General features: G+C 49.0%; 2 protein-coding genes and 1 long non-coding RNA gene across 8 annotated transcripts in view; 2 read left to right on the top strand and 1 right to left on the bottom strand.

Annotated features, from left to right (window-relative positions):
• Positions 1 to 16,007, top strand: part of FZD3 (frizzled class receptor 3) — a 53,414-nt gene extending 37,407 nt beyond the window's left edge. For 3 of the 4 annotated variants that reach the window (XM_038177717.2, XM_072036582.1, XM_072036583.1), the window contains exons 5-7: positions 9,996 to 10,144; positions 11,600 to 11,833; positions 12,446 to 16,007. In XM_038177717.2, coding sequence (XP_038033645.1) covers positions 9,996 to 10,144; positions 11,600 to 11,833; positions 12,446 to 12,659 — 597 coding nt within the window. In that variant the 3' untranslated portion in view covers positions 12,660 to 16,007. Of the gene's footprint in view, positions 1 to 286; positions 415 to 9,995; positions 10,145 to 11,599; positions 11,834 to 12,445 lie in introns of those variants that run through there. The other variant, XM_072036584.1, reaches the window with a different exon arrangement.
• On the bottom strand, positions 301 to 23,907 carry LOC140002274 (uncharacterized). Of its 3 annotated transcripts, XR_011808622.1 has the most exons (8): positions 23,771 to 23,907; positions 22,671 to 22,757; positions 21,953 to 22,111; positions 18,192 to 18,288; positions 16,910 to 17,003; positions 16,146 to 16,504; positions 1,994 to 2,090; positions 301 to 412 (listed from the first exon to the last, which is right to left on the bottom strand). It is a non-coding gene; the product is annotated as an uncharacterized lncRNA (long non-coding RNA). The 3 variants fall into 3 exon arrangements; XR_011808624.1 differs by lacking the exons at positions 301 to 412; positions 1,994 to 2,090 and adding an exon at positions 10,937 to 11,116; XR_011808621.1 differs by lacking the exons at positions 301 to 412; positions 1,994 to 2,090 and having other exon boundaries at positions 13,338 to 16,504.
• Positions 20,011 to 25,110, top strand: part of EXTL3 (exostosin like glycosyltransferase 3) — a 96,873-nt gene continuing 91,773 nt past the window's right edge. Inside the window, exon 1 of the mRNA XM_038177715.2 lies at positions 20,011 to 20,239. The gene's annotated coding sequence lies outside the window, so the exon portion shown is untranslated. The remainder of the gene's footprint in view (positions 20,240 to 25,110) is intronic.

Here is a 25,110-nt window from a genome sequence, read left to right as displayed (position 1 = left end):
TTGCCAAAATCTCGGCGATTGCTAAGTGAATTTCAGTCAGGTGGCTTTTGTTGGGCTCTCTGTAGCCTCCCTTGACTACTGCAGGGCTTGTCCTGCCAGCCCAGAGACACGAGATTGCGCACCTCTGTGTGCTTAGTCCTGTCCCCACGTGGATTTCTATCATCTATTTATTTGTTTTCAAGAAATTTCTAAAACTTCAGTCCTGCAAGGTGCTCACATTGCAATATCATTGGGCTAGCAGCTCTGACAGTTATACCACTAACAGTTTTTCTTCTGAAAGCTTTTCAGGAAGCTGTAACTCCAGCCACCATCTCCATAGTGCCACGGGATTATGTGGGCAGCCAGCTCAGCTCCACCGTCGGGGTTGTGAGAGATGTTCAGTGGTTTGGTGTAGTCCAGTTCAGAATACTACCTGTAAGTAGAAAGGCAGTTAATAGAAAGGAAATAGAAAAATATTTATTCTCTCCATTAAAGTATTTTTTCTAATCTTGTTAGAACTGTACTTAAAAATAATAGCTCTGTTTTCATGGTGGAATGCAATTAGGCGTGTAAATTAAGTTCACCTATGAGACTTGTCCAGCTTTCTTGCCATGCTCTCTCTCTGTGCCTTGATCTTGTGAAACACCCGCTTGGCTTAGCTATAGTGGGGCTAAATAACATGAAAATGCAGAGAAAAGAAAAAAGGCCCTCGCACGTTTCAAGTTTGAGTTTTAAATTATTCATGGGAACAAGCGGTGCTCCCCAGCATCATCCTCCCCCAATTACTGCTCTGAATTGCTCTGATTCCCAGAAAAGTAAATGCAGCCAGAGGGCACAGTACCCAGTATCTCTTCCCAACATCTCTCAAGGCTGGCTTTCCACACCAGCTGAGCCTGCTCAAGAATCAGCTGCAGCTTCAAAACCCAATTGAAGAACACAAGAATGCTTTATTGTATTCTTCTTGTATAAATAAGACCATGTCTTCTTATATAAATAATAATCTTCTTATATAAATAATACTATATTTGGGTTTCCTACAAAATGCCTTATTCACATTTGACATTCATGTTTTATACTCTTAGTAGTAATATGGATTTTTACTTGTTTATGTCTTATTTCCTTATTAATATGAAATTTAAGAATTTAGTAAGTATGAAATTAATATGTATGACCTTTAACGTTGAATTGTGTTAAAACTAATGGTTTACTCTAAAAATGCCAAGACCAGGGCCACTTCACAACACTTTCAGCATAGGAGAGTTGAAGTATGAACCCAAAGCTGGTAAGTGCCCAGACTGATAAGCGATATCAAAGCTCAGGACGTGTCATCTGCCAGGAGCAGAATCCTCCCGAACCAGTGCCGGGGCTCTGAGCAGATTGGGCTGCTGCTCCTGGTTGAAATTTGGGATTTGTCTGTCTGAAAATGCGTTATTGTGTTTGGTTAAGAGCTCAGCTTGGATATCTGAAAGGCTCCCATCTCTAATCCAGAAGCAGCTGTTTTAGGAGAGAATTAAGAGGGGGTTTGAGTAGAAGGAGAGGTTGGACGTGGTGCTTGGGGACATGGTTCAGTGGGTGACATTGGTGGTAGGGCGATGGTTGGACCAGATGATCTTGGAGGGCTTTTCCAGCCTTAATTTTTCTGTGTTTGTATGAAATAGGGCATTAAGAGCTCTTCGTGTTGCACCTGAGATTGGCTGAGGCTGCAAGGAGCTGTGGGTCTGTTGTGCCAAGCACCCTGCTCATGGAAATGATGGTTAATATTCCGTTCACACTATAATTTGGAAAAGATCTCCAGACTAACACACGCAGAGCTTCTGGCCGTGGAGAAGAAGGGAAATGTTTTATCCAACCACGTGCACTAAAAAAAAAAAGAGCTATTTGTTTCTTCTCCCCTGAACTCCTCTGCTTGTGCTTGAAGCTGTGGTTTGGCTGATGTTTGGATCTTTGCAGAATTGCCCTAATCTGTTGCTCCTGGTTTCATCTGCAGCAATTTCCCAGCGCGGCAATTACTCACTCAGCACCAGCATTGGAACAAATCGCGCCTCGTGTGCAGGCAGTTTCTTCCGGCACGGCGTTACGGGGCTGACTGCATCGTGTTGGCTCCAAAAAAGCTGTAAAAAAAAAAAAGAAAAAAAATAAATAAATGAGAAGTAATGAAAGGGTGCCAGAAAGACAGCTCTGTTAGAGCTTGTTTTGGAGGAGGAGGGTGTAGGAGCGTAGCCTTGCAAAAGGAGAGCGAGAAGGGATGCAGTTAGGGTTTTAGAAACCCAGCTGGGCAAGGAAAAGAGCTGCTGAGGTCAAATGGCAGTGCTGATACCGTGATTGTGAATTCAACTTAATTGGAAAGGAGAAAATAAGGTGAGAAATTGGAGGCGGGGAGGAGCTCACGATTTCAGGATGGAGCTGGGTTGCAGAATGGCTGGCGTGCTGCTGCTGTGCTGCAGCTCGGGGCTTGACCTGACCAGGGATCCTCCTGTCTGCACCTAGGCAGCAGGATTTGGGAGTGGGGACGTGTTCCAAGCTTGGCTTTAGTAAGCTTGCTGCATTTTGTCTTGCGAGAATTGAATAAATTTAGGAAAGAGTCAATAATGCCAAAGATCTGAATCCAAATATCCTGTCAGCGGCAGAGCTGACAGAAATCAGATTTTTCTGGTTCATCAGATTTCTGGTTTGTTCTGTTTGCCTGACTCGCTGTTTAATTCCAAATTAAGTGCTGATATCTGAAGTCAGAATGCTGTTTGTTTTTCTGAATGGCAACAGGGAGCTCTGTCTATGGGACAAATCTGCCAAATGCAGACAAACCCCCCGCAGTGACCCCTTGGATTCCCCGATCTGAGAGATTTGCCAGAAATTCAGGTCAGCATCTCCTTCATCTTGGCTTAATCTTCAAGCAGAGTGTGGTGGGTGCCAGGAAGCCTGCATTTGCTGGTAAATTATTGTTTCATCTCTCAATGCGTTGCCTCGTTTTATCCCACAACCTCTGTTTTTGCATCTTTTTTTGGTGAACATTGAGATGTAAGAAAAATATATTTGTTTCCTCCTGTGTTTTAGACACCTGTGGATGAGTCGTGCCTCGACTTGAAGTGATAGCCTGTCATTTTAATCCCTGCCTTAGCCACAGGTCTGCAAGGGAAGAAAAAAAAGGGTTCCTTGGAGGTGTTATATCAGCTACAGCTCCCAGGGTGATCGGGAGAGGGTCTGAAATGACCCAGCGTGAGGAACGTGCCCAGGAACTGCGACGTGATTCTTCTACTCAATGGCAAGAGGAACAAAAGGAATAATAAATAGTGCTGGGTGGGGAATTGTTGGATTGTTTTTCTCTCTGCAGAGCGCGCCCAACTTCAGCTGGTACAACCACAGGAGAAGGAGAGAAGGGACAATTCTCTCATGGTGGTGCACTCACGAAGCCTTATTTCTGATGTTTAACGCCTGCCTTTGGTGCTGAGAAACTCCTGATACCAGTTCCAGGGTAAAAAAGCAGAAGGCGGGTGCTTGGGCAAGCTCTCTAATTACAAACCCTGGCTAGCACTTAACGAATTACTTGCTGTGATTGAATGCCATCTTCCACTTCAAGATAAAGCCACAAAGGACAAGATGTCCTGATAGCTTCGCTGAGATGCAGCTTTCCCTTGATTTTCCTCTCCCAGAAGCTGTTTCCTGGAGCTGCAGAACCAGCGTGTCCTGAGGTTGTTGCAAGACGGCAGCAAGATCATCTTCGAGGTCGTAGCCTCCTGCCTTCAAGTGAAATCCTCCTAAAATGCATTTCATTTTAGCTGTACTGTAGAGACAGCCTTCATAAGGATGCATTTTTGGGGCACTTAGGTGGAATTCTTGGAAAAAAAATGAGTTTTAGACGAGTTCATCACGCTGACGTGGATCTGCAGTACCCGAGCTAACACTTCTGTGGCAAATAAATTCCCCCCAGAACAGCTGATAGCCCATTAAGATGGTAATTTTGCAGCTTTTATCACAGTGCCTTATTTATTTATTTACTTGGAGCTTGCGTGAGGTTTCTGAGCTGTTGCTGGCCCCAGTCCTGCACAGGCTGATGGCTTTGCTTTCGCTTCCACTCCGGTTATACAGCCGCTCGGTAGTTATTAAGCAATTCTGGAGAAGGGTTTGTAATGCTTTTCCGTAATTGTTCTAACCATTTAATTGTTTTACTGTGAGCCAGGGGGCAAAGCTGATGGATGGCACTTTCATGCCTCTGCAGCCGAGGAAAGAGCAAATGGGAGCAAGAAACAAGGGGCAGCAGTGTTCTGGGACAGCAGCAACCTCGGAAATTGGGCGCTCTGGGCCCTGAATGTTCATTTTTATTCTGCTTGGGACGGTCTGGATGCCATCGGAGCCATGTGGCTTTTGATATTTAGAGCCGGAAAAGTCTCCTTTTGTTTCTTTCAGATGCGGGGAAGTCTCCTGATCCTGGTGTGACTGCCTCACCCAGATTTGAACCATTCTGAAGCTGCTGAAGGACTTGCTGGCTTCCTCAGCAGCTCTTAAACGAGGGATAAATCAGCTTGGCCATCGCTGTTTTATAGCTGCTTGTAGTTTCTCAATTCTCCTGCTTGTGTTGCCTGGCAGCCAGAGCGGTTGCGTGGATCCTTGTTTGCTTGTTGGGTAAAACAGGAGAGTTGCAAGGTTGTAATAAACTGGGAAAACAATTTGAGTTTGCAGAGAAAAATGCTGCTGCATTGAACGAGCAGCGTCAGGGTAATATTCTGAATTTCAGAGCCATGACAGTGATGGAAATGGTTCTGAAAGGCAGACTGCTGGATCACGTTCCCTTCGGTCTTTCCCCCCACTCCTCCTGTTCCCAACAAAAGGATGGGTTAATTTGAATTTCATTGCTTTGGATCCTTAGGGAAATATCGAATGATCGCTCTTATTGTGGAACCGTGCCCCAGAGGAGGGGGACAGGTGCTGGGTTTGTGCTTTCGCTTCCCATGTGCGGCAAGCTCATTAATTTGTGAGCTCATACACTGCAGCAGGAAGGGGCCGCTGCTCTCTGCCACGAAAAAGCAGCCGTGATTGATCGTTCAGGGGCAGGAGGGGAAAATATTCAGAAATCAGTTATATAAGCATCCTAAACGAGCAGCGCACGGACAAAGCGGCATTGTTTTTCCCCGGAGGAGTGCTGAAATTGATGTTTTTAACCTCCTTTCCCAACACCTGCTACCAGCAGCTTCGGCAGGGAAGCAAAGCGTTGACACCGGGAGACGCAGGGAGGCGATCAGGTACGGGGGAAGATGGAGCAGCACCACCAGTCTCCTGTCCTCTTGGAGAGGTTCTCATCTTGAAGGTCTTCAGCACAGCTCCGTAAGGTCCAGAGGAGAGCTGTGGCTCTAGCTTTGAGCCAGCTGAACCATTTCGAGGTGCTCTGAAAGCCTCCTGAACGCGACAAAGAGGAGAGCTCAGCTCAAGAGCAATCAACCACGCCTACGATGCCAAGCGGGCAGCAACGGTGCCAAGTGGGAAACCGAAGAAAGGACTGAATGAAATCATTCCGTAGACCTTCGCAGTTCTTTCAGCTGATAACACGTTGTCGACCTACCCAGCGGTGTTACTTTGAGGTTTTTTCCTCGTTGGCTGCATCCGCAGCGGAGCTCCATCTGTAAATATTGAAGGCATCGCTTTGCTGAAGTGATTCATGCTTCCCTGTGCCAAAAAAAGTAATGTCTGAGAGCTGCTACACGGAGCAGTTTGTAGCTCAAACAGTCGCCCTCTATTTTTAGATGCACGGTGGAACCTTTTATTAGCTTTTCGCAACTTGGACTGCTCACAGAGCAAGGCTGGGAGCTGAAGTCGATGCTCGTGCAGGTCTGATTTCGAGGGGAATTAGTGTCATGCAGAATCTGTGGTTGACTCTGAGCTCCTAAAATTGGAGAGCTGAGCTGAGCTGGATGGTGCTGCAGGTGCCAAGGGTATTTTGTGAGCGAGTACCCCTTTAGATATTGGCTTTGAAAGCTGAATAACTAAATCCCCTTCCTCTGGGGAAGGGTGTGAGGATGTTCCCTGTCTCTGCATGAAGGGTGGAGGGAAGTAGCGTGTTGCCATATGGAAATGACTGCAGCACATCAGCGTCTTGTAACCCAAAAATGTAACCAAGGACACTCAACTCACCTTATAAAGCGCTCTTACATCTTTTCTTGATGCTTCCAGCTGCAGTAAGAGCATACCAGGCATGTATCAAAGCAGAGGCAAACAGCAACAGGCTGCCTTTGCGGGGCTGCTCAGCGTAGCTCCTCCAGAGGATAACTTCAGGTCTTTATTTGGGAAATATTTCATGTATGAGTTCAGAATATGTGTGTGGTTACACAGTCAGATACTGGTATCTCGGTGTTCGGGAGGGTAAAATCAAGTTTCACCAAGGAAGGTTTGAATAAGCTTTACATTCACATTTTAATTCTCAACGTTGCATTTCAGCTTCTCTCTCTCTGTTTAATTGCATCAATAGTAAAAACATCAGGGATGTTTTTGGAACAAACTTTGACACTTGTAGCAAACAATATCAGTGGTGTAATATTTGCCCATTTCTTTGTTGTTCTTATCGAAGGCCTCCCACATTTTCATTCACAACCTCCTCCTGGAGAGAGATTTTCTCTGAGAACACACTATTAAAAGAAACGCTTCTTATTCATGCCACCTCTCAATTTCCAAACTGTATATTCCACTAGACTACAGGGTTGGTACTTTGCAAATAGCAATCGTTTTTCATTCAGCTGAAATACTTCTAGAAGAAAGAACAACAAGTGTATATACAGTTTCTTTAGATGTTTCCTCATATCTTCACTCCTAAGGAGGTAGGACCAAGTAGTGCTTAAAGAAGTGTGCGTGTATTTAAGCTCAAAAATGTTTGCTTATATCCTGAATTTTTTAAAACGCAGCTTGAAAGTTCATTAAGTGCCATTAGCATATATGGCACCACAGACCTGAAGACCTGACTGTCTCACTTTTTCTTCATTTTGCGCCAAATTTGGGTGACTTCTCTCTAGCCTCAAGTTTTCCAGAGTCTTTCTGCAAAGAACTGACAAAGGTGAAGTAACGGTGCTCGTCTGCAGCCCCTAGGAGCGCGTGATATATTATTATATATTCCCTGCATCATCGTTCTCCAAGAAGATAAGCAGAAACTGGGGATATTTCCCAATTTTCACTGTCATCTTTGCACACATAGAAGTTGTATGGCTTGTAAGGGAGGGCGAGATGTTTGGTGGGGCTGGAATTGCTGCCACTGATGCCTCGGCTCCGTGGTGCCAGGGACCTGGATGTGGTTGGGCCCTGAAGCAGAGCAAGTTCGCAGGTGCTTTTGGAGAACATCCTGCCTTTCACTAAAGGAGCAGGTGAAGTTTGGATATTCCAGGTCAAATTATAATTTCAATATCAGGATTATCGGTGTTTAATGAAAGAAAATAGCAGCGTTCGGGGCTTGGAATGACATCAGGACTGCTTGGAAAGGGGCTCGGAGGCTTTGGGTTTAAGCACCTGATATTTATGGCTTTATATTCCTGGAGTGGGACTTTCAGCTTGGGTTTTTCCTGTGTTAATAACTGCAAATGCCTCATGATCCACAGATACAGATTGTTTAAAGCAGGTGCAGTCACTTCAGTTTTGATGATTTCTGAATCTAATATGTGCTCCTCCTTGAATTGCTGGCTTGGTGCAAAGAAGCTTTTGGTCGAGAAAAATGTTTAATGATGTTTATTAACTTGTTTTGCCAGAGAGCAGGATGTGCTTCGCTGCACCTGAAGGTATTTGCTCAATTTCTTTATTTCTATTTTTACCTGGAATAATTTGTAACACCCAGCACAAACATACCAGGCCAAAAAGTTTTGACATCAGTGATTTAATACAATATTTTCATGGAATTAAAACCTTTTATTCAGTGAAATAGGGGCCTGATGGCTCTGATACAACGCAGTCAGACTCGATCAAGAGCTACAAATGCCCTTTTGGAGCACCGAGCTTTAGTGCTAGAATTGTCATTTTATTCTTCATGCAAGAATTACAACTAAATGCACCTCAGGCAGGTGGTTATGCTGGGGATGGCTTGGCCCGGCAGACAAGCATTACATGTAAATAAAAAAAATTTACCTGAGCATTGCCTACATTAAGAAGTGATGAATTGCACCATTTATTCCACTTCATGCCACGTTTGCGCATTATGAAACGGGATAATAAGGTTAATTTTTGAGAGCTTAATTTTGAGAGCTTAATTTTGGTGGGTAGTTTTATATTGGGTAATTGTTAATATCTTTTCCTTGGGTGAAACCTCACAGAACGACTACAAAACCACCTAGAAAACTTCATGCAACGATGAACCTGGTGAAATACCATATAAATAATGCTTGTGATGCTTCTAAATTAAGTTTTTCATCCATTATGAAAGATTGGCAGCTAGTTTCTGAAGACCAGAACCGATGGTCCTGAATTCTGGTCGTGTTCTGGTCCGCCACGGTTGTGCCGTGTGATTTTGGGTAAGGTGCTTAAATTCTGCTCTCCAATGGTGATGTTAGTCAAAAACATGCAGTAACGCAACGTGTTAGAGCAAAAATTGCAGAATTTTTGCTGGCCCATTTTGCTGGCTGAGCAGTGAGGGGCTCTTGTGGTTGGACACCCGTCACGCTCCAGTCTGCTTCTGGCAAAGCATCCTGACACAGCGACTACCCAGCGAGTTCAGACTTTGTGTTTTCCATTTCAAGCAGGCCAGAACCTACCCAAATCGCTCATTTTTCTCATCTGTGTCAGCATCAGTCTCAAAGCTGTTGCTTCAGGTACCTCTTGCTGCAAAGAAACCTGATTTTGTGAGTGTCTCCCCATGATTTAACAACCCCAGACCTTCCTGCCCTACTAACCCTTGAGCCATCTTTGTTTCTGTTGCGATCAGGGGAATTTAAGTGAAGAGCAGTCGAATTTTCACGTGTTAAACATCTTTCCCAGCCCACATTACGCATCGTAAAACCATTTCAGTGGGAACTTTGCACTGCCACCCATTTCTTCAGGCTCCTGCTCGCTGCGGGCAGTCGTGTTGCCCTGGCTGGCTGCTGCCTGTGCCAAGACTTTTGGCTGAAGCCTTGGGTAGGTTTTCTGGTCAGCAATCCCTGAGATGTGGCAAAAAGCAGGGAACCTCCTGCTAGACCCCAAATCACTCAACAGCCAGCGGGCGTTTGAGCTCTAGAGGACCTTCCGTGGGGAAAGTGTAAGTAACAGTGTCCCACAGTGCTTACAAAGGGCTAAATTACATCAAAATCAGCCGTTAGTTCCTTCTACAGCCGTCTTTTAAGAAGACCATGGTGTGTTTCTTCAGGCACGTGCTTTAGGTCTTCAAGATTTGTGTTTGAAGTTGTTTTGGGGTTGGGTTGTTGAAGAGTGCCTCAATGCCTATTTGGTTTAAAACTACTTTACGGCCTTCCTGGAAGCAACGTATTTGTATTTTTTCCATGCCTTTTCCAAACAACTCATGTTTCGGATGACTCTTTGCAAAAATCTTCATCGTGAGCTTTTTCAGATCCAGCCGGTGCCGTCAAAGAAAAGGGAAGAGGTCGGAGGTTTGTCCTACCTCGCCGACGCTTCGAGTTCCCAGGGGAGGGCAGGCGAGGGTGAAGCCCTCCCTTGAATGGGGAGGAATAAAGGGCCAGTGTTGAACATCCCACGAAGCCTTTTAGTGGGACTCTTTCCCAACAGCGTACGCAGCACCTGGTTTTATATCGGTTAAATCTGTCAAAGAAACGAGTCTTCATATCTTGTAGACTAGAAAAGATTTCACAAGTTATTCAGGGCACAGACAAAAGAGCAGAAGTACAAATAAAGGCCAAGACCTCCCAGCAGCTGAGGCTTTTGTTTCACTCCACAGTGGGCTGCACATCACGCTCGGTCGTGCTCTCTAGAGCCAGGAAACAAAGGAACCCTGTTGATGTTTACTTTGGCTCAAGGCAGAGACAGTTATTTTAAATGAGTTAATAAACGCGGCAGCGAACTACGATGGTCTGCGTAATGTTTTCTCTCCTTTTTCCCCTCTGTAGGTCACTCAGATGAGTCGTCCAGATCTGATTCTCTTTCTCATGAAGTATCTCATGGCTTTGGTAGTTGGGATACCCTCCGTCTTCTGGGTTGGAAGCAAAAAGACCTGTTTCGAGTGGGCTAGCTTCTTCCACGGGCGCAGGAAAAAAGAGTGAGTATTGATATCTAAGAGATAAACTAGCTGGGAATGGGCAAATAAACTCATTCCTCATTGTCCTGGTGTAGTATTTTGACCAATCTTTTATGGAGGCAAGGATGGGAGCAGATAGGGTCAGCTTTCTTGGAAATCTGTCGTTATTTACAGTGGAGCAAGGAAGGACAGGACAAGAAACAGCTCCAAAAAAAACCCTGAAGAAGTGTGACACATTTTGCCATAATTATTTTCTAGTCCCAGAAACGAATTTACATCGTTCTCTCTGTTTCCAAAATATTTTTTAATGAGAAATGTAATATTTGGTTAAATATTACAACTGCTCTGCCTTACGCTGAGGGGTGCAATTGTTGTTTTCATTTCTGAAGGTACCTACCTGCCCAGCTGAATCAGACCTTCAAATTGAAAGTAAACCTAAGCTGTTTTCACCATGGTTGCAGTTAAAAGCCATTGTGTCTGCTCCTAATATCCACGTGTGCATTAGACATCAGTGCCAAAGCAGTTTGATAAAATTACAGTGAGGGTGTGTTGCAGCTTCCTGAAGGCTGAAATCAATTTAGACTGAGGTATGGCATAAATTTAGGGATAATCCGTTTGATTATGTAATAGCTACGAGTAGCTATTCTCCTAGTAGTAAATATTGTCTTGTAAGCAGCTGTAAATGAGCTCCACAAACACAGCAAGCCTTCAAGTAGTGCAGGATCTGCTCCGTGACTTCAACTTGTCCATCTGTAGCAGAACTGGCCTTGTGCAGGGGTTAAAGGAAAATTAAATCCTGTAGAGTTGGGGCAGAGTTGTATTTATTCAGAAGATAACCCAGTGAGATATGCACGGGGTTAATTTAATAAGATTTTAAGACATGTACATACATTTAGGTGGGATTTACGTGGGGGTGACATACTCGTTTGGTGGGCAGAGGACAGGAATAGAGTCAGCAAAGGCAGAGGAGGCTGTTCTAGGCTGTTCTTGGACCTGCAAGAAAATGAGGAGGAGAAGCGGGAGCAGATGGAGGACACTGAACGTGAAAGAAAAATACAGAGAACGGGGGAGGAGATGAAGAAACATCCCCACAAAAAAAAAAGAGGAGTGCAGGTGTGGTAGCACCTCCTTTCACCCCGCTGTGGTGGAGCAGCCGAGCACAGGTCCCTCTGCCACCCCTTGGCAGCAAGGGGATTTCACAACCAAGAGCTGTGGGACCGTAACCGCTGCGTGTCTAGGCTGGAGGAGCAGATGCAGGGAGGATGGAGGAGACGAGAAATGAACCTCACTGAAACATTCAAACGTAGGGGCGCTTCGAAATTAGGTAAATGGAGCCATTATGATGTAAATAAGTGGCCTGACTTGCTGAGCTGTAAGATTTGACTTGTTCTGCTCGTAAAATGCTTCCAGTGCTGTTGCTGTGATCGTTTTCCTGCCTCTTATTGCAGCAGTTAGCATTAACTATTCAAATTGCAGAGTTGTAAACGAGAGTCGTCAAGTGCTGCAAGAGCCGGATTTTGCTCAGTCTCTTCTGCGAGACCCCAACACCCCCATCATCCGAAAATCCCGAGGCACTTCCACCCAGGGCACCTCCACCCACGCCTCCTCCACCCAGCTGGCAATGCTGGATGACCAGAGGAGCAAAGCGGGCAGCGTCCACAGCAAAGTGAGCAGCTACCATGGCAGCCTGCACCGCTCGCGTGACGGCCGGTGAGCGTCCTTCTCTTTAAAGTCTTGTAGAAAGCTGGGGGAGCCTCTGTGAGCCAGGGGGTTGGCCACCGGGTTGGTGAACTGGGAGTTCTGCTGGTGTTTGTGTTCTCTGATCGCATCTCCTCTCCTTTTTAGTGTTTAGGTTAGAAAGAGATCCATCACCGTGAGGTTTTTGGGGCCTGGGTCAGCACCGGGTGTCCTGCAGGCGGTGATCGGTGCTGCACCAAGTGCGTGGGGGACCAGAGCTGTCCTAAAATCAGTTTGGCACTTCTGTGTGTAAAAGGATTTGGTTTCTGTGACTACTCATAGCCCTGCTGCAATAACCAGCACTGAGTTACCCGCTCTAGCTCGAGTAGGGAAGCGTTATAACACCATTTATCATCGAGTATTTACCTCATTACCAATATTCTGCACAGCACTACGGCAAGAACCAGGCTGCACGAGGAGCTGGAACAACTTGCCTGAGGCTGTTTGAGCTCACCAACCGAGCAGGGAAACCTTTCTTCATAAAACCGAGGGTTTGAGGGTTCGTGTAGGTGTTTGCTCACACAACCTGAGATTTCTTTCCATCCTCAGTGCTGCTCACAACCCTCCTGTGCTCTCCCCAACCAGGTACACCCCCTGCAGCTACAGAGGCGTGGAAGAACGACTACCTCACGGCAGCATGTCGCGACTGACCGATCACTCCAGGCACAGCAGCTCCCACCGGCTCAACGAGCAGTCGCGTCACAGCAGCGTCAGGGACCTCAGCAGCAACCCAATGACTCACATCACGCACGGCACCAGCATGAACCGCGTCATCGAAGAGGACGGGACCAGCGCTTGATCGCCTTGCCCCCGGGGAAGGAGAACTCGCCGGGGCTGGAGGGCTCGCGGGCCCCTCGGCAGGTGCTGATCTTTGCATCAGGAAGCCGAAACGGGCTCCTCCGTTTCGGAAGCCAGAGTTGTTGGGAGTTGCCTCAGAGCTCAAGCGTGCGGCGAGTCGCGAGCTACCGAGTGAAAAGCCGGTTGCCTCGTTTGAGCCTACCCCTAGGGAATTATTTATTTTGATAACTCTTTACCCAGCGTACGCCGTGGCTGAATTCCTTACGCTTTGTTTAAAGAAAAAACCTTCCCCTCCCTCCCGTGTGGCTGCGTGTCAGCAGGTGTCACCCTTGACATCTCCCGGTGGGCGTAAGGAAGCTCTCGAATGCTGAAGGAATTCCTCCACGCGGCTCTCTGGCCAGATAACAAACTGATAACGTGTTCTCCTCGAGCACAGGGGGAGGGCCCCTCTTCAACACTGTATAAAGGACACGCGGCGGGCAGTTTGAAGTGGCAAACACTGGAAATGTGACAGAGGAATGAGCGCTTGGCAGAAGGAAACAGAACTGTGCCGAGGAGCTCCCGGAGCTGCCTGGGCTCAGTCGTTGGGATGGGGGTGGAGGGCGGGGGGGAGGAAGGAGGCAGGGAAGAGCGATTTTTGTATAACTTGTATTGTCCTCGCTTTTTTTATGAAATACTATTTAAATTTTCTACTCGTTTACAATTTATGTAGGCAAAAGATGGATTTTAAAAGCAGTTACCTAGATGCTATTCAGCCAGTTATTTTTCGATGGATGTACAGAAGCTGAGGTTGCCTGTTCCTGGCTATTCAAAGAGAGACTAGAAAAGCTGGATTTGTCACCCAAACGGGGACGTACAGCCCGTTCCTTAAAAACAGAACAAATCCCATTTACAAATCCCGCAGTCCAGGTGAGGAGGGCTGGGACCAAAACGGCCTCGAGGAGCTCGGTCGGGGGTGGCCGCCCACCTTCCTTGTGCTACCACGGCTGTTTCCTGTTTTTTTTTTTCCACCGAGCAGGAGGTTGGACCTGGGGGACACAAATCAAGGCAGGAGCAGAGCCAGGGAGCTCTCTGATTCTTGAGGTATCTACCACAACCTGCTGGCTCGCATTCCCAATCATCCCAGCCTCTGCTCCAGGTTCTTTTCTTTCCATTCCCTCCTGTAGGTTCGCAGCAGAGAATTCAGTTTGGGCTTTCCTGGTGTGTAAATATCTCGTTGGGGTCCAGCAAAGCCTTCGCTGGCACTGCAGGCAGAGGTCAAGGCATGGGGTCGGGTGGCGCAGCGATCTTCCGAAGCATCTGCTGTAAGATTCGTTAAACCTACCTCAGTAATTACTGCAGATCCTTGCTGGGAAGCGAATACCTGATTTTTTTTTTGCGTTGTCCTTACATAATTCCCTCTCTGACCTGCTTGAGGCGTGTCGAAAAGCCTTTGCACATGCCTGGATGGCACAACCTCGAGGGCAGGAGTAGGGCAACAACCACGATGCGCGCTTCAGAGGCTTTTTTTGAGCGGCAGAAACTGAGCTGTGCTCCAATTAGGCGTGTTAATTGTCGTGATGACACAACAGCGAGGCACGTTAACCGTGCAGCCTCCGAAATCAAAGGCTGCTCAGGGAGCCGTGGTGTCTTCTAGAGAGATACCTACTGTAAATCATCTTTCTTGCTTCCACCAGGCTTTTGTTCCAAAGGAGAAGCACAAACCAAAAGCACCAACAAAAAAACAAAGCTCAGCAAGGGCTCTGCACCCTCGGGGGCGCTGCGAGAAAGAAATTCGGCTTCTACTGAACTTCCTGCTTCAGAGGGATGATAGTTTTAGGAATCTGCATCTGCAAAAGAAGCCAGATTACGGGAGTTCTTGTAAACGTGGAGGTCAAGTGGTTGTCTTGATCTTTTTGGCTAAATTTCCAGCGCTGCGCTTTGGTAATCGGAGCCCGGCTTCGAGTCAGGGAGGGGAATGATGGAGGCCTGAAGTACGTCCTCCCAGAAATGTGCTCAGTTGTGAGGTTTAATCCCCGCGTTGTTCCAGGTGGGTGTGTTTAAGCATTTCCCCCAGAGCCCTGCCACCACCCAGGGAGGTGATTAAAATGGACAACTCACTTCTGGGTGCGTTTTTTTTTGCCCTTTGTCCCTCCCGAGCAGTTGCATGCTGCGGCCAGTGCACGAAAACACCGCTCTGCACCATCGTGCTGGCAAAGCTTCCAGCAAAACCCACGGCTTCTTATTCCCAGGGAATTGCATCTCCTTTTTTTCCCCCATCCCTGTGCGCCCTTGCCAGCCATGAGTCCTGGAGAGATGAGTGCCAAGAGCTCTCCGTGGGCTTTGCTTGGGGTCAGAACTGCCCAGGGGCAAAAGAAAAGGCTCAGAAAACGCAGGCATTGCCCCGTCCCCGTGCCAGCAGTGTCCCCGAGGCTGTGATATTTGCTCTTTTTTCCTCCCTTTGTGGCTCCCCCCGTCACCAAACCCCGTGAAGCGACGCTGTGGCCGCTGCATGGAAAAAGCTGGCTCCGCAGCACGGCATCCGCCTCCCTGCTGGCTCCTGCAACGCCTAAAAGCCCAGCGGCAGCAAAAAAAGCCACATTTTTCTGTGAATGTGTCCCTCTGCTCGCCTGCCCTGCCTTTTCTTAGCGCCCGGAGCTCAGTTTAGCTGTGCTGCTTTAGCTGCCGGCCGTACGAAGCGCCCTCAATGCCTGCCAGATGTGGGCTGCGTGCCTGTGCCCTGGCTGGGAGCAGGGCTGCCAAAATTGTCCCGGCGAGGAGGTGAAGGCAGCTTCTGCCACCAAAACCCCTCGGGGGCTGCAGGAGGAGCCTGGCGAGGAGCTTGGAGCGGGTTTGGGGACTGAAGACCCCAAAAAAAGCGAGCAAACCGGGCTGTGGAGCGCACATCCCTGCATGGGGGGCACGGGGGGGCAGCCTGAATGTCGAGTTGAATGTGAAACGTCCCCGCTGCGCCAACGCACACCTTCTGGGAGAGATCAGGATTCGTTTTCCTGAGCGGTGGGGATGTTGCACGCAGATTTTTGCCTGCCCTGAGCCACCGGTGCTGCCGTCTCCGCGGGCGGTTGCTTGGACGCGTGGCCGGGCTGTGGCTTCATTTTGGGGTGAGAAAAGGAAAGTTTGGTGCTCGTCAGAGCCGTGCGTAGGGGGCACGCGGGGCTGGTGCCCGCCGGGAGCTGGTTGGAGGCGCGCTCGGCTCCCCGCTCGGCTTTGTTTACAGTAGTCCAGTGTCGGTTTTGTAACGTTTAATTTTTAGCACTTTACCTGTGAGTGTACGAACTGGTTCCGTTGTAGTGGGTGTACATTTTAATTTTAGACCTTGAAACGTTTTTAATAAAACCGTGTAAAAACCCTCGTCTCGCTGATACCTTGGCCTGCATCCCCCTCAAAAGCCCTATTTTTTACGTCTCACGCTTTTCTCCAGCAAGCAGCGGTCCTAATGAGGAGAAAAACTTTCTAACCCTCATGTGGCTGTAACATCTGTACTCACGGGTGCCCGGTGTCCTTCCAGCACGAGGCAGGATCCAGCTCTGCTTTGTTTTACCCTGGCTGAGCAGCCGAGAGCTCCAATATCAGCAGTGTGCGGGCAGCGAGCTCAGGAATAGCTCCAAGGTGGGGAGAAAACGGGGCTGTTCTGGGCTTTGGGCTTTCTTTTTTTGTGGGTTTGGGGGTTTGGGTGCTGCGTTGTCTCTCGGTTTGTTCACAAGAAGGCGATGGTTTTCCTCCTGGCTCCTGGTCGTGGCCCCACATCCAGGTCAGAAGGTGAGGAGCTGCTGGATGAGACCCAAACGCGTCGCTGCTGCTTCCTCCCTGTAGGGACCAACCCAACCTTTCTGCTGCAGGTTGCTTCTGTAAAATAAAATCTTCGTTCTCGGAGAAAAAGTAAAACCCAGGGAGGGTCTGGCTTCGTTTTTGGGTCTAGGGGAGGTGGGAAAATCAGCTCTGCTGCTCCCAGGAAGCATCTGAGGAAATGTTTTTAGCACTCAGCTTCAAACACTGACTTTATTTCTTGGTGTTTTGCCTTGGAACACACCAAACATCCTCTGTTTTCATCCTGCGGGGCTGTTAAATCCTCCTTGCTGGGTGCAGGCACATCCCCTGCGCTGCTGCTCCCGTCTGCTGGCCCAGCGACGGAGCGGAGGGCTCCCGGGCGTTGCAAAACGCGCTGAAAAATCCCTTAAGGCCCCAAATTGCAACCTAATCCAGCTACAAATCCCACCTGGAACCCGTCAGCAGCGACGAGCCCCGACATACCTCGCTCCCGCCGTGCCTTCAAAGCCCGCTGCTCTCCCCCGCTGCGATCAGATAAGGCTCTGCCTCTGCCAAAAGACGCAGAGCAGCTGCTTGGCTGCAGAAAAAATGGGATTAAATCAAAGTTAATTTTGCTCCTAATTTATTTTTTTTTTTGAGGAAAGGCAGCCGCTCCTGTGCCGGTTCTCCCCTGCACGGGGTTTTGGGGTTTTCCCTGCGCTCCCCGAGGGGAGCGGGATGTCGCCAGCCCCTCGGAGATGCCACAAAACCCGGCCGCGGCCAAATATTTGGGGCAGATCCAAGCCTAAACACCAGTTTGACTCCAAATTAAACCTTCCCTAATCCTCCCCTGCCACCCGCCAGCCCCCTGACCCTGCCCTGTTGATGTGCTGCAGGAATTTGGGGGGGGGCTGCGGCCCCATTGGGGTGTGGGGGCCCTGTCCTGGGAACACGGAGCAGGCTGGAGGGGGTAGGACGCAAATTTTCCTATTTTTCGCTGAAATCCCACAGAACGGTCTGGGTTTCAAAGGGGCTCCCACCCTAAACAGAGCCCCTGTAAATCAAGGAGCGATTTTTTCCCTAAATGTGAACCCTCCCAAAGGGTTTTTCCTCCCTCCTGGGGCAGCACGGGGCTGGGGGGGGCTTAAAAAGAGTTCTTAGGGCAAATGGGGTGCGGGCTCATCCCAAAAGAGATTTAATTAGCTGCGGATAATGATGAGGCCTCATCCTACTGGGGCTGAGGGTTTTGGGGAAGCCCAAACATCCCCCAAAAAGCGCCATCCCCGGAGGCCAAGCGGGATTTTCAATGCAATAGTGCCCCCCCGTGTGCCGGGCGGGCTGCAGCCACGAGTGGCAGCAAAATCACCACCACGAAAAACATAAAAAAAACCCTGAAAATGCTGAAAATGCAGCAAATTCGGGGCTTTTTCGGGCAGGATGGGGTTTGGGGTGGGGGTAATTCCCCGTTAAGGCAGCGCAGGGGAAGCTGATTCCTTTTTCCGTTCTCCCAGACTCTTTAAAATACATCAATAATCGTATTTTTTAATTTTTTGGGTGCATTTTAAAGCCCAGCAGCCAGGTGCTGACCCCAGTCCTCCAAACCGTGCAAATACGAGGAGGAACGGACAAGGAACTTTCAACAAAACGGCCCCGTTTAACAAATTTAAGAAATTCCCAATAAATCGGCGCTATGGGAAGTATTTAACGTGTCAATAAAACCAAACTCCATCCCCAAAACCCCAAAAACCCCAAAAGTTTCCCGAATAATGGGGGGAGGTTTGGGTACCAGGCGCATCACCAGGCCGGGGACAGGGTCCGAATTTCATCCACTCGGAGCAAAAAAGGCTGAGCCCGCGGGATCCGGCGCTGCCAGCACCGACGAGCTGATGGGAATCAAAGGGAAAAAAGTTAAAATTAAATAAAAACGGTTAAAATTGAAGGGAAAAGGTTAAAATTAAAGGAAAAACATTAAACTCCCCACCAGGTCCCCAGGAGCTGCCCCAGAGGCTCCTCGTGGGGCTCAGCTTCACCTTTTTCACCCCCTTTCTCCTCGATTATTTCTCCCCAGCTGCATTAATTGCCCCCAGCTGCACTAATTGCCCCCCCAGCTGCTCTAATTACCCCCATCATGTTAATTACCCCCCAGCTGTACTAATTGCCCTCAGCCGCACGAACTCACCCCGCTGCATTCATCGCCCCCCAGCTGCACCAATTCCCCTCCCCAGCTGCATTAATTGCCCTCCAGCTGCATTAATTAGCCTCCAGATGCATTAATTGCCCCCAGTCTCATTAATCACCCCTCCAGCTGCATTATTTGCCCCACAGCCGCATTAATTAGCCACCCCAGCGGCTCTAATTACCCCCACTTGCATTAATTGCCCACCCCAGCTGTATTTATTGCCCCCAGCTGCATTTTTACCTCTAGCTGCTCTAATTATCCCCCAGCTGCATTAATTACTTACCCCAGCTGCATTAATTACCCACCCCAGCTGCATTAATTACCCCCAGCTACATCACTTCCCCAGATGTTTTAATTGCCCACCCCAACTGCATTAATTGCCCCAGCTGCATTAATTACCCAGCTACACTACTTACCCCAGTTGAATTAATTACCCCCAGCTGCACTAATTACCCCAGTTGTATTAATTGCCCCCAGCTGCACTAATTAGAGTACCTAGAGCTGTATTAATTACTCCAGCTGTATTAGGTACCCCAGCTGCATTGATTACCCCAGTTGCATTAATTAATTACCCCCAGGTGCCTTAGTTACCCCAGAGCCACGCTAATTACCCTTAGCTGCACTAGTTACCCCCACTAATTACCCCCAGCTTCACTAATTAACCCTCCCAGATGCATAAATTGCATCCAGTTTTACTAATTACCCCTCTCAGCTGCACTAATTACCCCCCCGCTGCACTGATTACCCCCTCTCAGCTGCATTAATTACCCCCAGCTGCATTAATTGCCCTAAACTTCACTAATTGCCCCTCCCAGCTGCATTAAGTGCCCCCGGGCTGCACTAATTACCCCCTAACAGCTGCATTAATTACCTCCAGCTTCACTAATTACCCCTCTCAGCTGCATTAATTGCCCCCTGGCTGCACTAATTACCCCCTAGCTTCATTAATTACCCCTCTCAGCTGCATTAACTGCCCCCCGGTTGCACTAATTACCCCCCAGCTTCACTAATTACCCCTCCTAGCTGCACCAATTACCCACTACTTCACTAATTACCCCTCCCGGCTCCACCAATTACCCCCAACTTCACTCATCACCCCTCCTAGCTGCACCAATTACCCCCAGCTTCACTAATTACCCCTCCCATCTGCATTAATTACCCCCAGCCTCATTAATTACCCCCCAACTTCAATATTTCCCCCCCCCATTTGCACTAATTACCCTCCAGCTGCACCAAATACCCCCCCAACTCCACTAATTACCCCCCAGCCTTACTAATTACCCCTCCCAGCTGCCCCAATGCCCCCCGGTTTCACTAATTACCCCTCCCAGCCTCGCTAATTACCCCCTTTAATCACTAATCCCCCCCGGCCGCCATTTTGCGGCTCGGCCACCAGAGGGCGCTGGCGGCGCGGCCTCGCCGCCTCCTCCCACAATGCAGCGGGACGGCCGCGGGCTCCGCGCGCCTCCTGCCTTCGGGCTCCGTTCGGCTCCGCTCGGAACCGCTTCGGCTCCGCTCGGCCGGGCTCGGAACCGCTCGGCCGGGTTCGGAACCCTTCGGAACCGCTCGGAACCGCTCGGCTGGGTTCGGCTCCGCTCGGCGGGCCGCGGCCGCGGGGTGAGCGCGGAGCCCCGCGCAGCCCCCGCCCGCCCCAGGTAAGCGCGGCCCCGGCTTTGATTTTTTCCCTTTTTATTATTTTTTTCCCACTCTCGTCGCGTCCGTTTGTTTATTTACCGGGTTAGGTTTGAATTTGACCTTTTACTTCAATTCTTTTTTCCGCTTCTCGCGTGTTATTTACGCGTTCACGGTACTTTCCCCGCCTCGCCTGATTTGCCCGATTTTATGGATTTCACCGCATTTTTGTCGGTTCGCCTTCCTTGGGGTGCTGCGGTTGTTTCACCCCGCTTCTCTTACCTTATTTCACCCGATTCCTCCTACTTTATCCATTTCACCCCCCTTTCTCTTACTTTATTCCACCCAATTCCTCTTTATTTCACCCCTTTTCTTTTATTTTACCTATTTCACCCTCTTTCTGTTACATTTTTCACCCCCTTTTTCTTACTTTATTTCACCCATTTTCTCCTACTTTATCTATTTCACCCCTTTTTCTTATTTATTTCACCCCCTTTCTCTTACTTCATCCATTTCACCCATTTTCTAGTACTTTTTCACCCCGTTTCTCTTCCTTTAATTATTTCACCCCATTTCTCTTACCTTATTTCACCGATTTTCCTTTTCTTTCATCTATTTCACCCCCTTTCCCTTACCTTATTTATTTATTTCACCCCATTTTTCTTACTTCATCTATTTCACCCCCTTTCTTTTACTTTGCTTACTTATTTCACCCCTTTTCTCTTATTTCATCTATTTCACCCCTTTTCTCTTACCTTATTTCACCCTTTTTTCATCCTTTTTCTATTTCACCCCTTTCTTTTGCTTTCTTTCACCCCATTTTCTCACTTTTTCAGCCTCCCCCCACCCATCCCTTGGACATTTCCCCCCCCATCCCCTCCCCATCGATTTGGGTGCTCGGGGCGAGGGCTGGGGGCTGCTGCTCCTTGGGGGGGATTTTGGGTCAAAAACAAGCGAAGTTGGGGTTAACTCGTGCCTGGCGGTCCCGCTGCGTGCAGGCGGCTGCACACATTGAGGTGAATGTTGCTGTGAATTTGGGGATTTGGGGGAAAATTGGCTGCTTTCAAAGGGCCTCGGAGCCCCCTGTGAGCATCCCCCGGAGCGGAGGCTCGGCCTCTGTGGGTTTCTCCCTTCCCCTGGGGAGATTTTGGGGATCCAGGAGGATTTGGAGAAGAGGGGGAGGCTCTGACCTGGTTTCTGGTCTAAAAACCAGAGATTTGGCTAAACCCCCCTGCTAAGGAAACATTTCTGTGCTGGGGGCTGGAGGATGCTGTCCGTGGGGGGAGGCGGTGTAGGTCGTGCCCCTGGGAAGGGTGCCCATAAAAACCCCAAAACCCTGAGATATTTCTCTCCCTGTCCCCATCCCCAATTCTGTAGACCCGGGACCAGGATGTGTGCTTTGGGGGAGGGGGAAACCTCATAATCCCTGCAGAAAAGTTTGACATTTAGCAGCAAATTACGGAATTGCTCTGGTTTGGCTCCTGTCTTTGCTTTTTTTCCCACTTTCCTGCCCCAAAATCAGTCATACACAGCCGAAACACGAATGTGAGGGACCCTCTCCTCCTTTATCACCTCCATCCGTGCTCGTGGCTGCGGTGATTTGGTCCCCGGGACATCCCGAGAAGGGTTTTGTGGCCGTGGGGTGTGTTATGATTGAAGGCTGACGGTTATTTCCCTAATCTCTTCTATTTCCCTGCTCTCCCTTTGGGATTTCCAGCCCCGTTTGCCTTTATTACCTCTCTTGTCACTTCCCTGGAGGTGATCAGCTGGGGGAAGGGGTTGATAATTCCCTAAAAATGAAGGGATGTTCCTGGAGCTGTTCTTTTCCCCCAAAACGGCGCTGGGTTGTGTTCCTGCAGGTTATAGGGTGGCTCTCCTGTTAGTTGGTGGCATGTCTGCAGGAGGAAATTAAGAGGAAAAGGCTTAAATTGATCGAGGGAGTCGATAGGAGATGCTCTGTGTTTGTGTAAGCTCCTGGCGGGGATCGTGGCTTGCTGTGGTCCTGCAAAACCCTCTGATAAAAATGATAAAATATATTAAAAAATGGTTTTTTTGGGGACGCCTTGGGCTTTGCTGTCCCGTCCCGGGCTCTCAGCACCTCGTGGCTCTGCCATCGCTTCGAAATCCCGAGCGTGCGGCCTCGTGGCTCATCACATCGTTCCCAGGGCCTGGGGGTTTGGAAGAGATTTGCCAACGTTGGTATGAAAATCAGGAGATGTCAGAGGCTGTGTGATCTTAAAATCAACCCCACAGAGGAATCCCGTGGGGATACACGAGATATCTGGGCATGGGAGGGGTCCACATGTGTAAATGGGGCCAATCTTTGCATTTCCATCACTCCTAGAGTATTTTCTCTTACCTGGCTGGCATTGGAGACGCTTCTTTTAGCTGAAAATGAGAAAACTCTGGGGGAAAAAAAACAAAAAAACAAACAAAAATAAAAAGCACCCTCACCCCTTGAGCAATTCATTCTCCCCCGGCTTTCGTTTCGCAGCTGATCTTTTTTTTCTGGCTGCAGTGTCTGCTGGGGCTTCTGGCTTCCTAAAGAAAAGGTAAAAAAAAATAAATAAAAAAGGAAAGAAGAAAGCAGGAGCTGAATAATAGATCAAAAATGAGATTAAGCAGCGAGTCAGCCCTGCCCCGCGCTCTCCCTTCCCAAAAAAAGAACCGAAAGGAGCTGCGAATCGCCTGGAAAAGAGAGGAGGGGAGACGGCGGAGACGAAACCCGGCGTGAGGGATGGATGAGGTGGTTATGTTTTATTTAAAAACAGAAATCCCCTGGATTTCTGGTTGAGGTGAATAAAAGAGCGGGGCTGAACCGGGATGGGTGAATTCCTGGAGGTGGCCTCCGAAATCCACGAGGTTTTACGAGGTGCTGTTGGCCTCCGATGGTGCTCAGACCACGTTATCTCAGGGGTTATCCAGAGAGGGCCCAGCTGCAGGCTTTTTGGGGTTAAATAATCCACCTCTGGGTGCACACAGCCTTCTAGGCCCTGCTCCTGGAGAAGGGAGGAGGTTGGGGAGCTTCATCCCCATCAGCGGCAGGAGGTGAAGTCAAGCAGCAAAACCACGTGTGGGGCTGGGGGTGTGCACCGAGGGCTGCCAGAACAGGAGAAGAGGCAAAAGCTGGTGGAAAACGCCACTCCCACGTGTTATTTGCAGCCTCTCGGGTCTTCATTTGGCTTCTTCGGCACCTCCTTGGGCTCAGCTCGCTGCTCTAAGAGCTGGAGGAGAATCCGTTTCGTTGCCCGCTGGGCTGCTGCTCGTGTCTGTTCTCCAAAAGGAAGCGAAGCCGACGTGCCAGAGCTTAAATTTAGGAGGAAGAAAATGCAGAGCTTGGAAACAGCCCCTTTTCTCAACAAGGAAACGCTTTCCTGCCACCTTTTCGTGAGTTGGATGGGTGTGAAGCGCAGGGAGAAGACGGGGCAGGGTCGCCTTTGCTTTAATTTCAATGAGGTGCTTGGGATTTCTTTATAAGTCTCTTCGCCAACTTTGGGTGAAGAAAAAGAGCTGAAAACCTCGCTTGGGTTGAAGGCAGGGGTTATTTTACTTACCTGTTTATACCGGCGATGCCCCAAGGCGAAAAAGCAAAGCTGGGACCTCGTTGCCCTTTGTGTAGGGCTTTGAAGAGTGCTCTCCCTCCAGATCCTTTTTTCGGAGCACCGAAGACCCGGGATTGAGTCAGCAATGCAGATGCCATCAAACGCCTGCTGGATTCCAGCTCGTGAATCAGAGCACAGCAGTGGCACAGCCTCGTACCCTGCGTCTCCTGATAACAGAGGAAACAAAACAGAGATCCCATTGTCCTGCCTCGTTAGGGCACCTCTAACTCATTGCAACCATGGTCCTGATTTTATTGCAACTCCTGCAGTAGCACGTGTGGGTTAATTTAATTTTTAGATCCTACGTCCTGGAGTTAAAATGTATTTTTTTTTGGTATTTGTGGAAGTGATCCACACTCAGGCGTATAGGAAGGGATAAATAGGATTGGTTGATGGAGCACAAGCAGCTGGTGTTAACCCCTGTCCTACCAGTGTGCCACCAGCATGGGTGCTGCCTGCTCACCCTACAGACCTTGTGTTTGTGGGGAGGAAGGGGATTACCTTCATTTGGCATTACAATTATTCATCCGCCTCCAAACCCATCTTTAATTTCCAGGCTTTTCCTTCACTTCACTTGGGAAGTTTCATGGAGCAAAGCCCTTCGTCTCCAGACGCTTTCTGCTTCTCCCTCGCGAGGTTTTTCCAGCCCCAGACACCCGTTTGGACGGCACGGACCGCAGCCAGAGCAGCGCCAGCGTTTCCTTCCATTGTTCTGGTTCCCCCCGCGACGTCCACGCGCTGTCTTTTGCATCAGCTGCTCCCCGGGGTCCGACTGTGTCCTGTTCCTCCTCCTTTCCCAATTCTGCTCCCGGCTGTAGGACGGGACGGCCAGGCACACAACAGGGTGGTTTGTATCCCTCAAAGCAGACGAAATGGGGACATTTCGCAAAGAGCTGGCAGAGGGGAGTTGTTTAAAGGACAGTTGTGCTGCTCTGGTGGGGGTGGAGAAAGACAATTTCTCCCAAATCCCCTCTTTTGGAGGAGTTTGCTCATTCCTTGTTTTTTTTTTTTAACCGGAGCCTGCAGGATTTGGGGCGGTAAAAACCATTTTTGTGGTTCCCCGTCCGTAGATTTGAGGGAGAGCCAGTTCAAATGCTACATCAGAGGCCAGACATGAATAACGAGGGGATTGCACAATGAAGTGCTGGGAGGTTTCGCACATGACACAACCTCTTTGGATCCGGCTGAAGCTCTGTGTGCAAGATCTGCGCAGCCAGGCTGGGGGAGGCTTCGCTCCCTTCTGAGCCTTTTTAAGGAGCAGAAAATGGGAAGGAAAAATCATGTTGAGTCCC

The sequence above is a fragment of the Anas platyrhynchos genome, chromosome 3 (assembly GCF_047663525.1).
Source record: "Anas platyrhynchos isolate ZD024472 breed Pekin duck chromosome 3, IASCAAS_PekinDuck_T2T, whole genome shotgun sequence".
Lineage (NCBI taxonomy): Eukaryota > Metazoa > Chordata > Aves > Anseriformes > Anatidae > Anas > Anas platyrhynchos.
The sequence above is the reverse complement of the archived record's forward strand: the minus strand, read 5'-3'. Positions and strand labels throughout refer to the sequence as shown.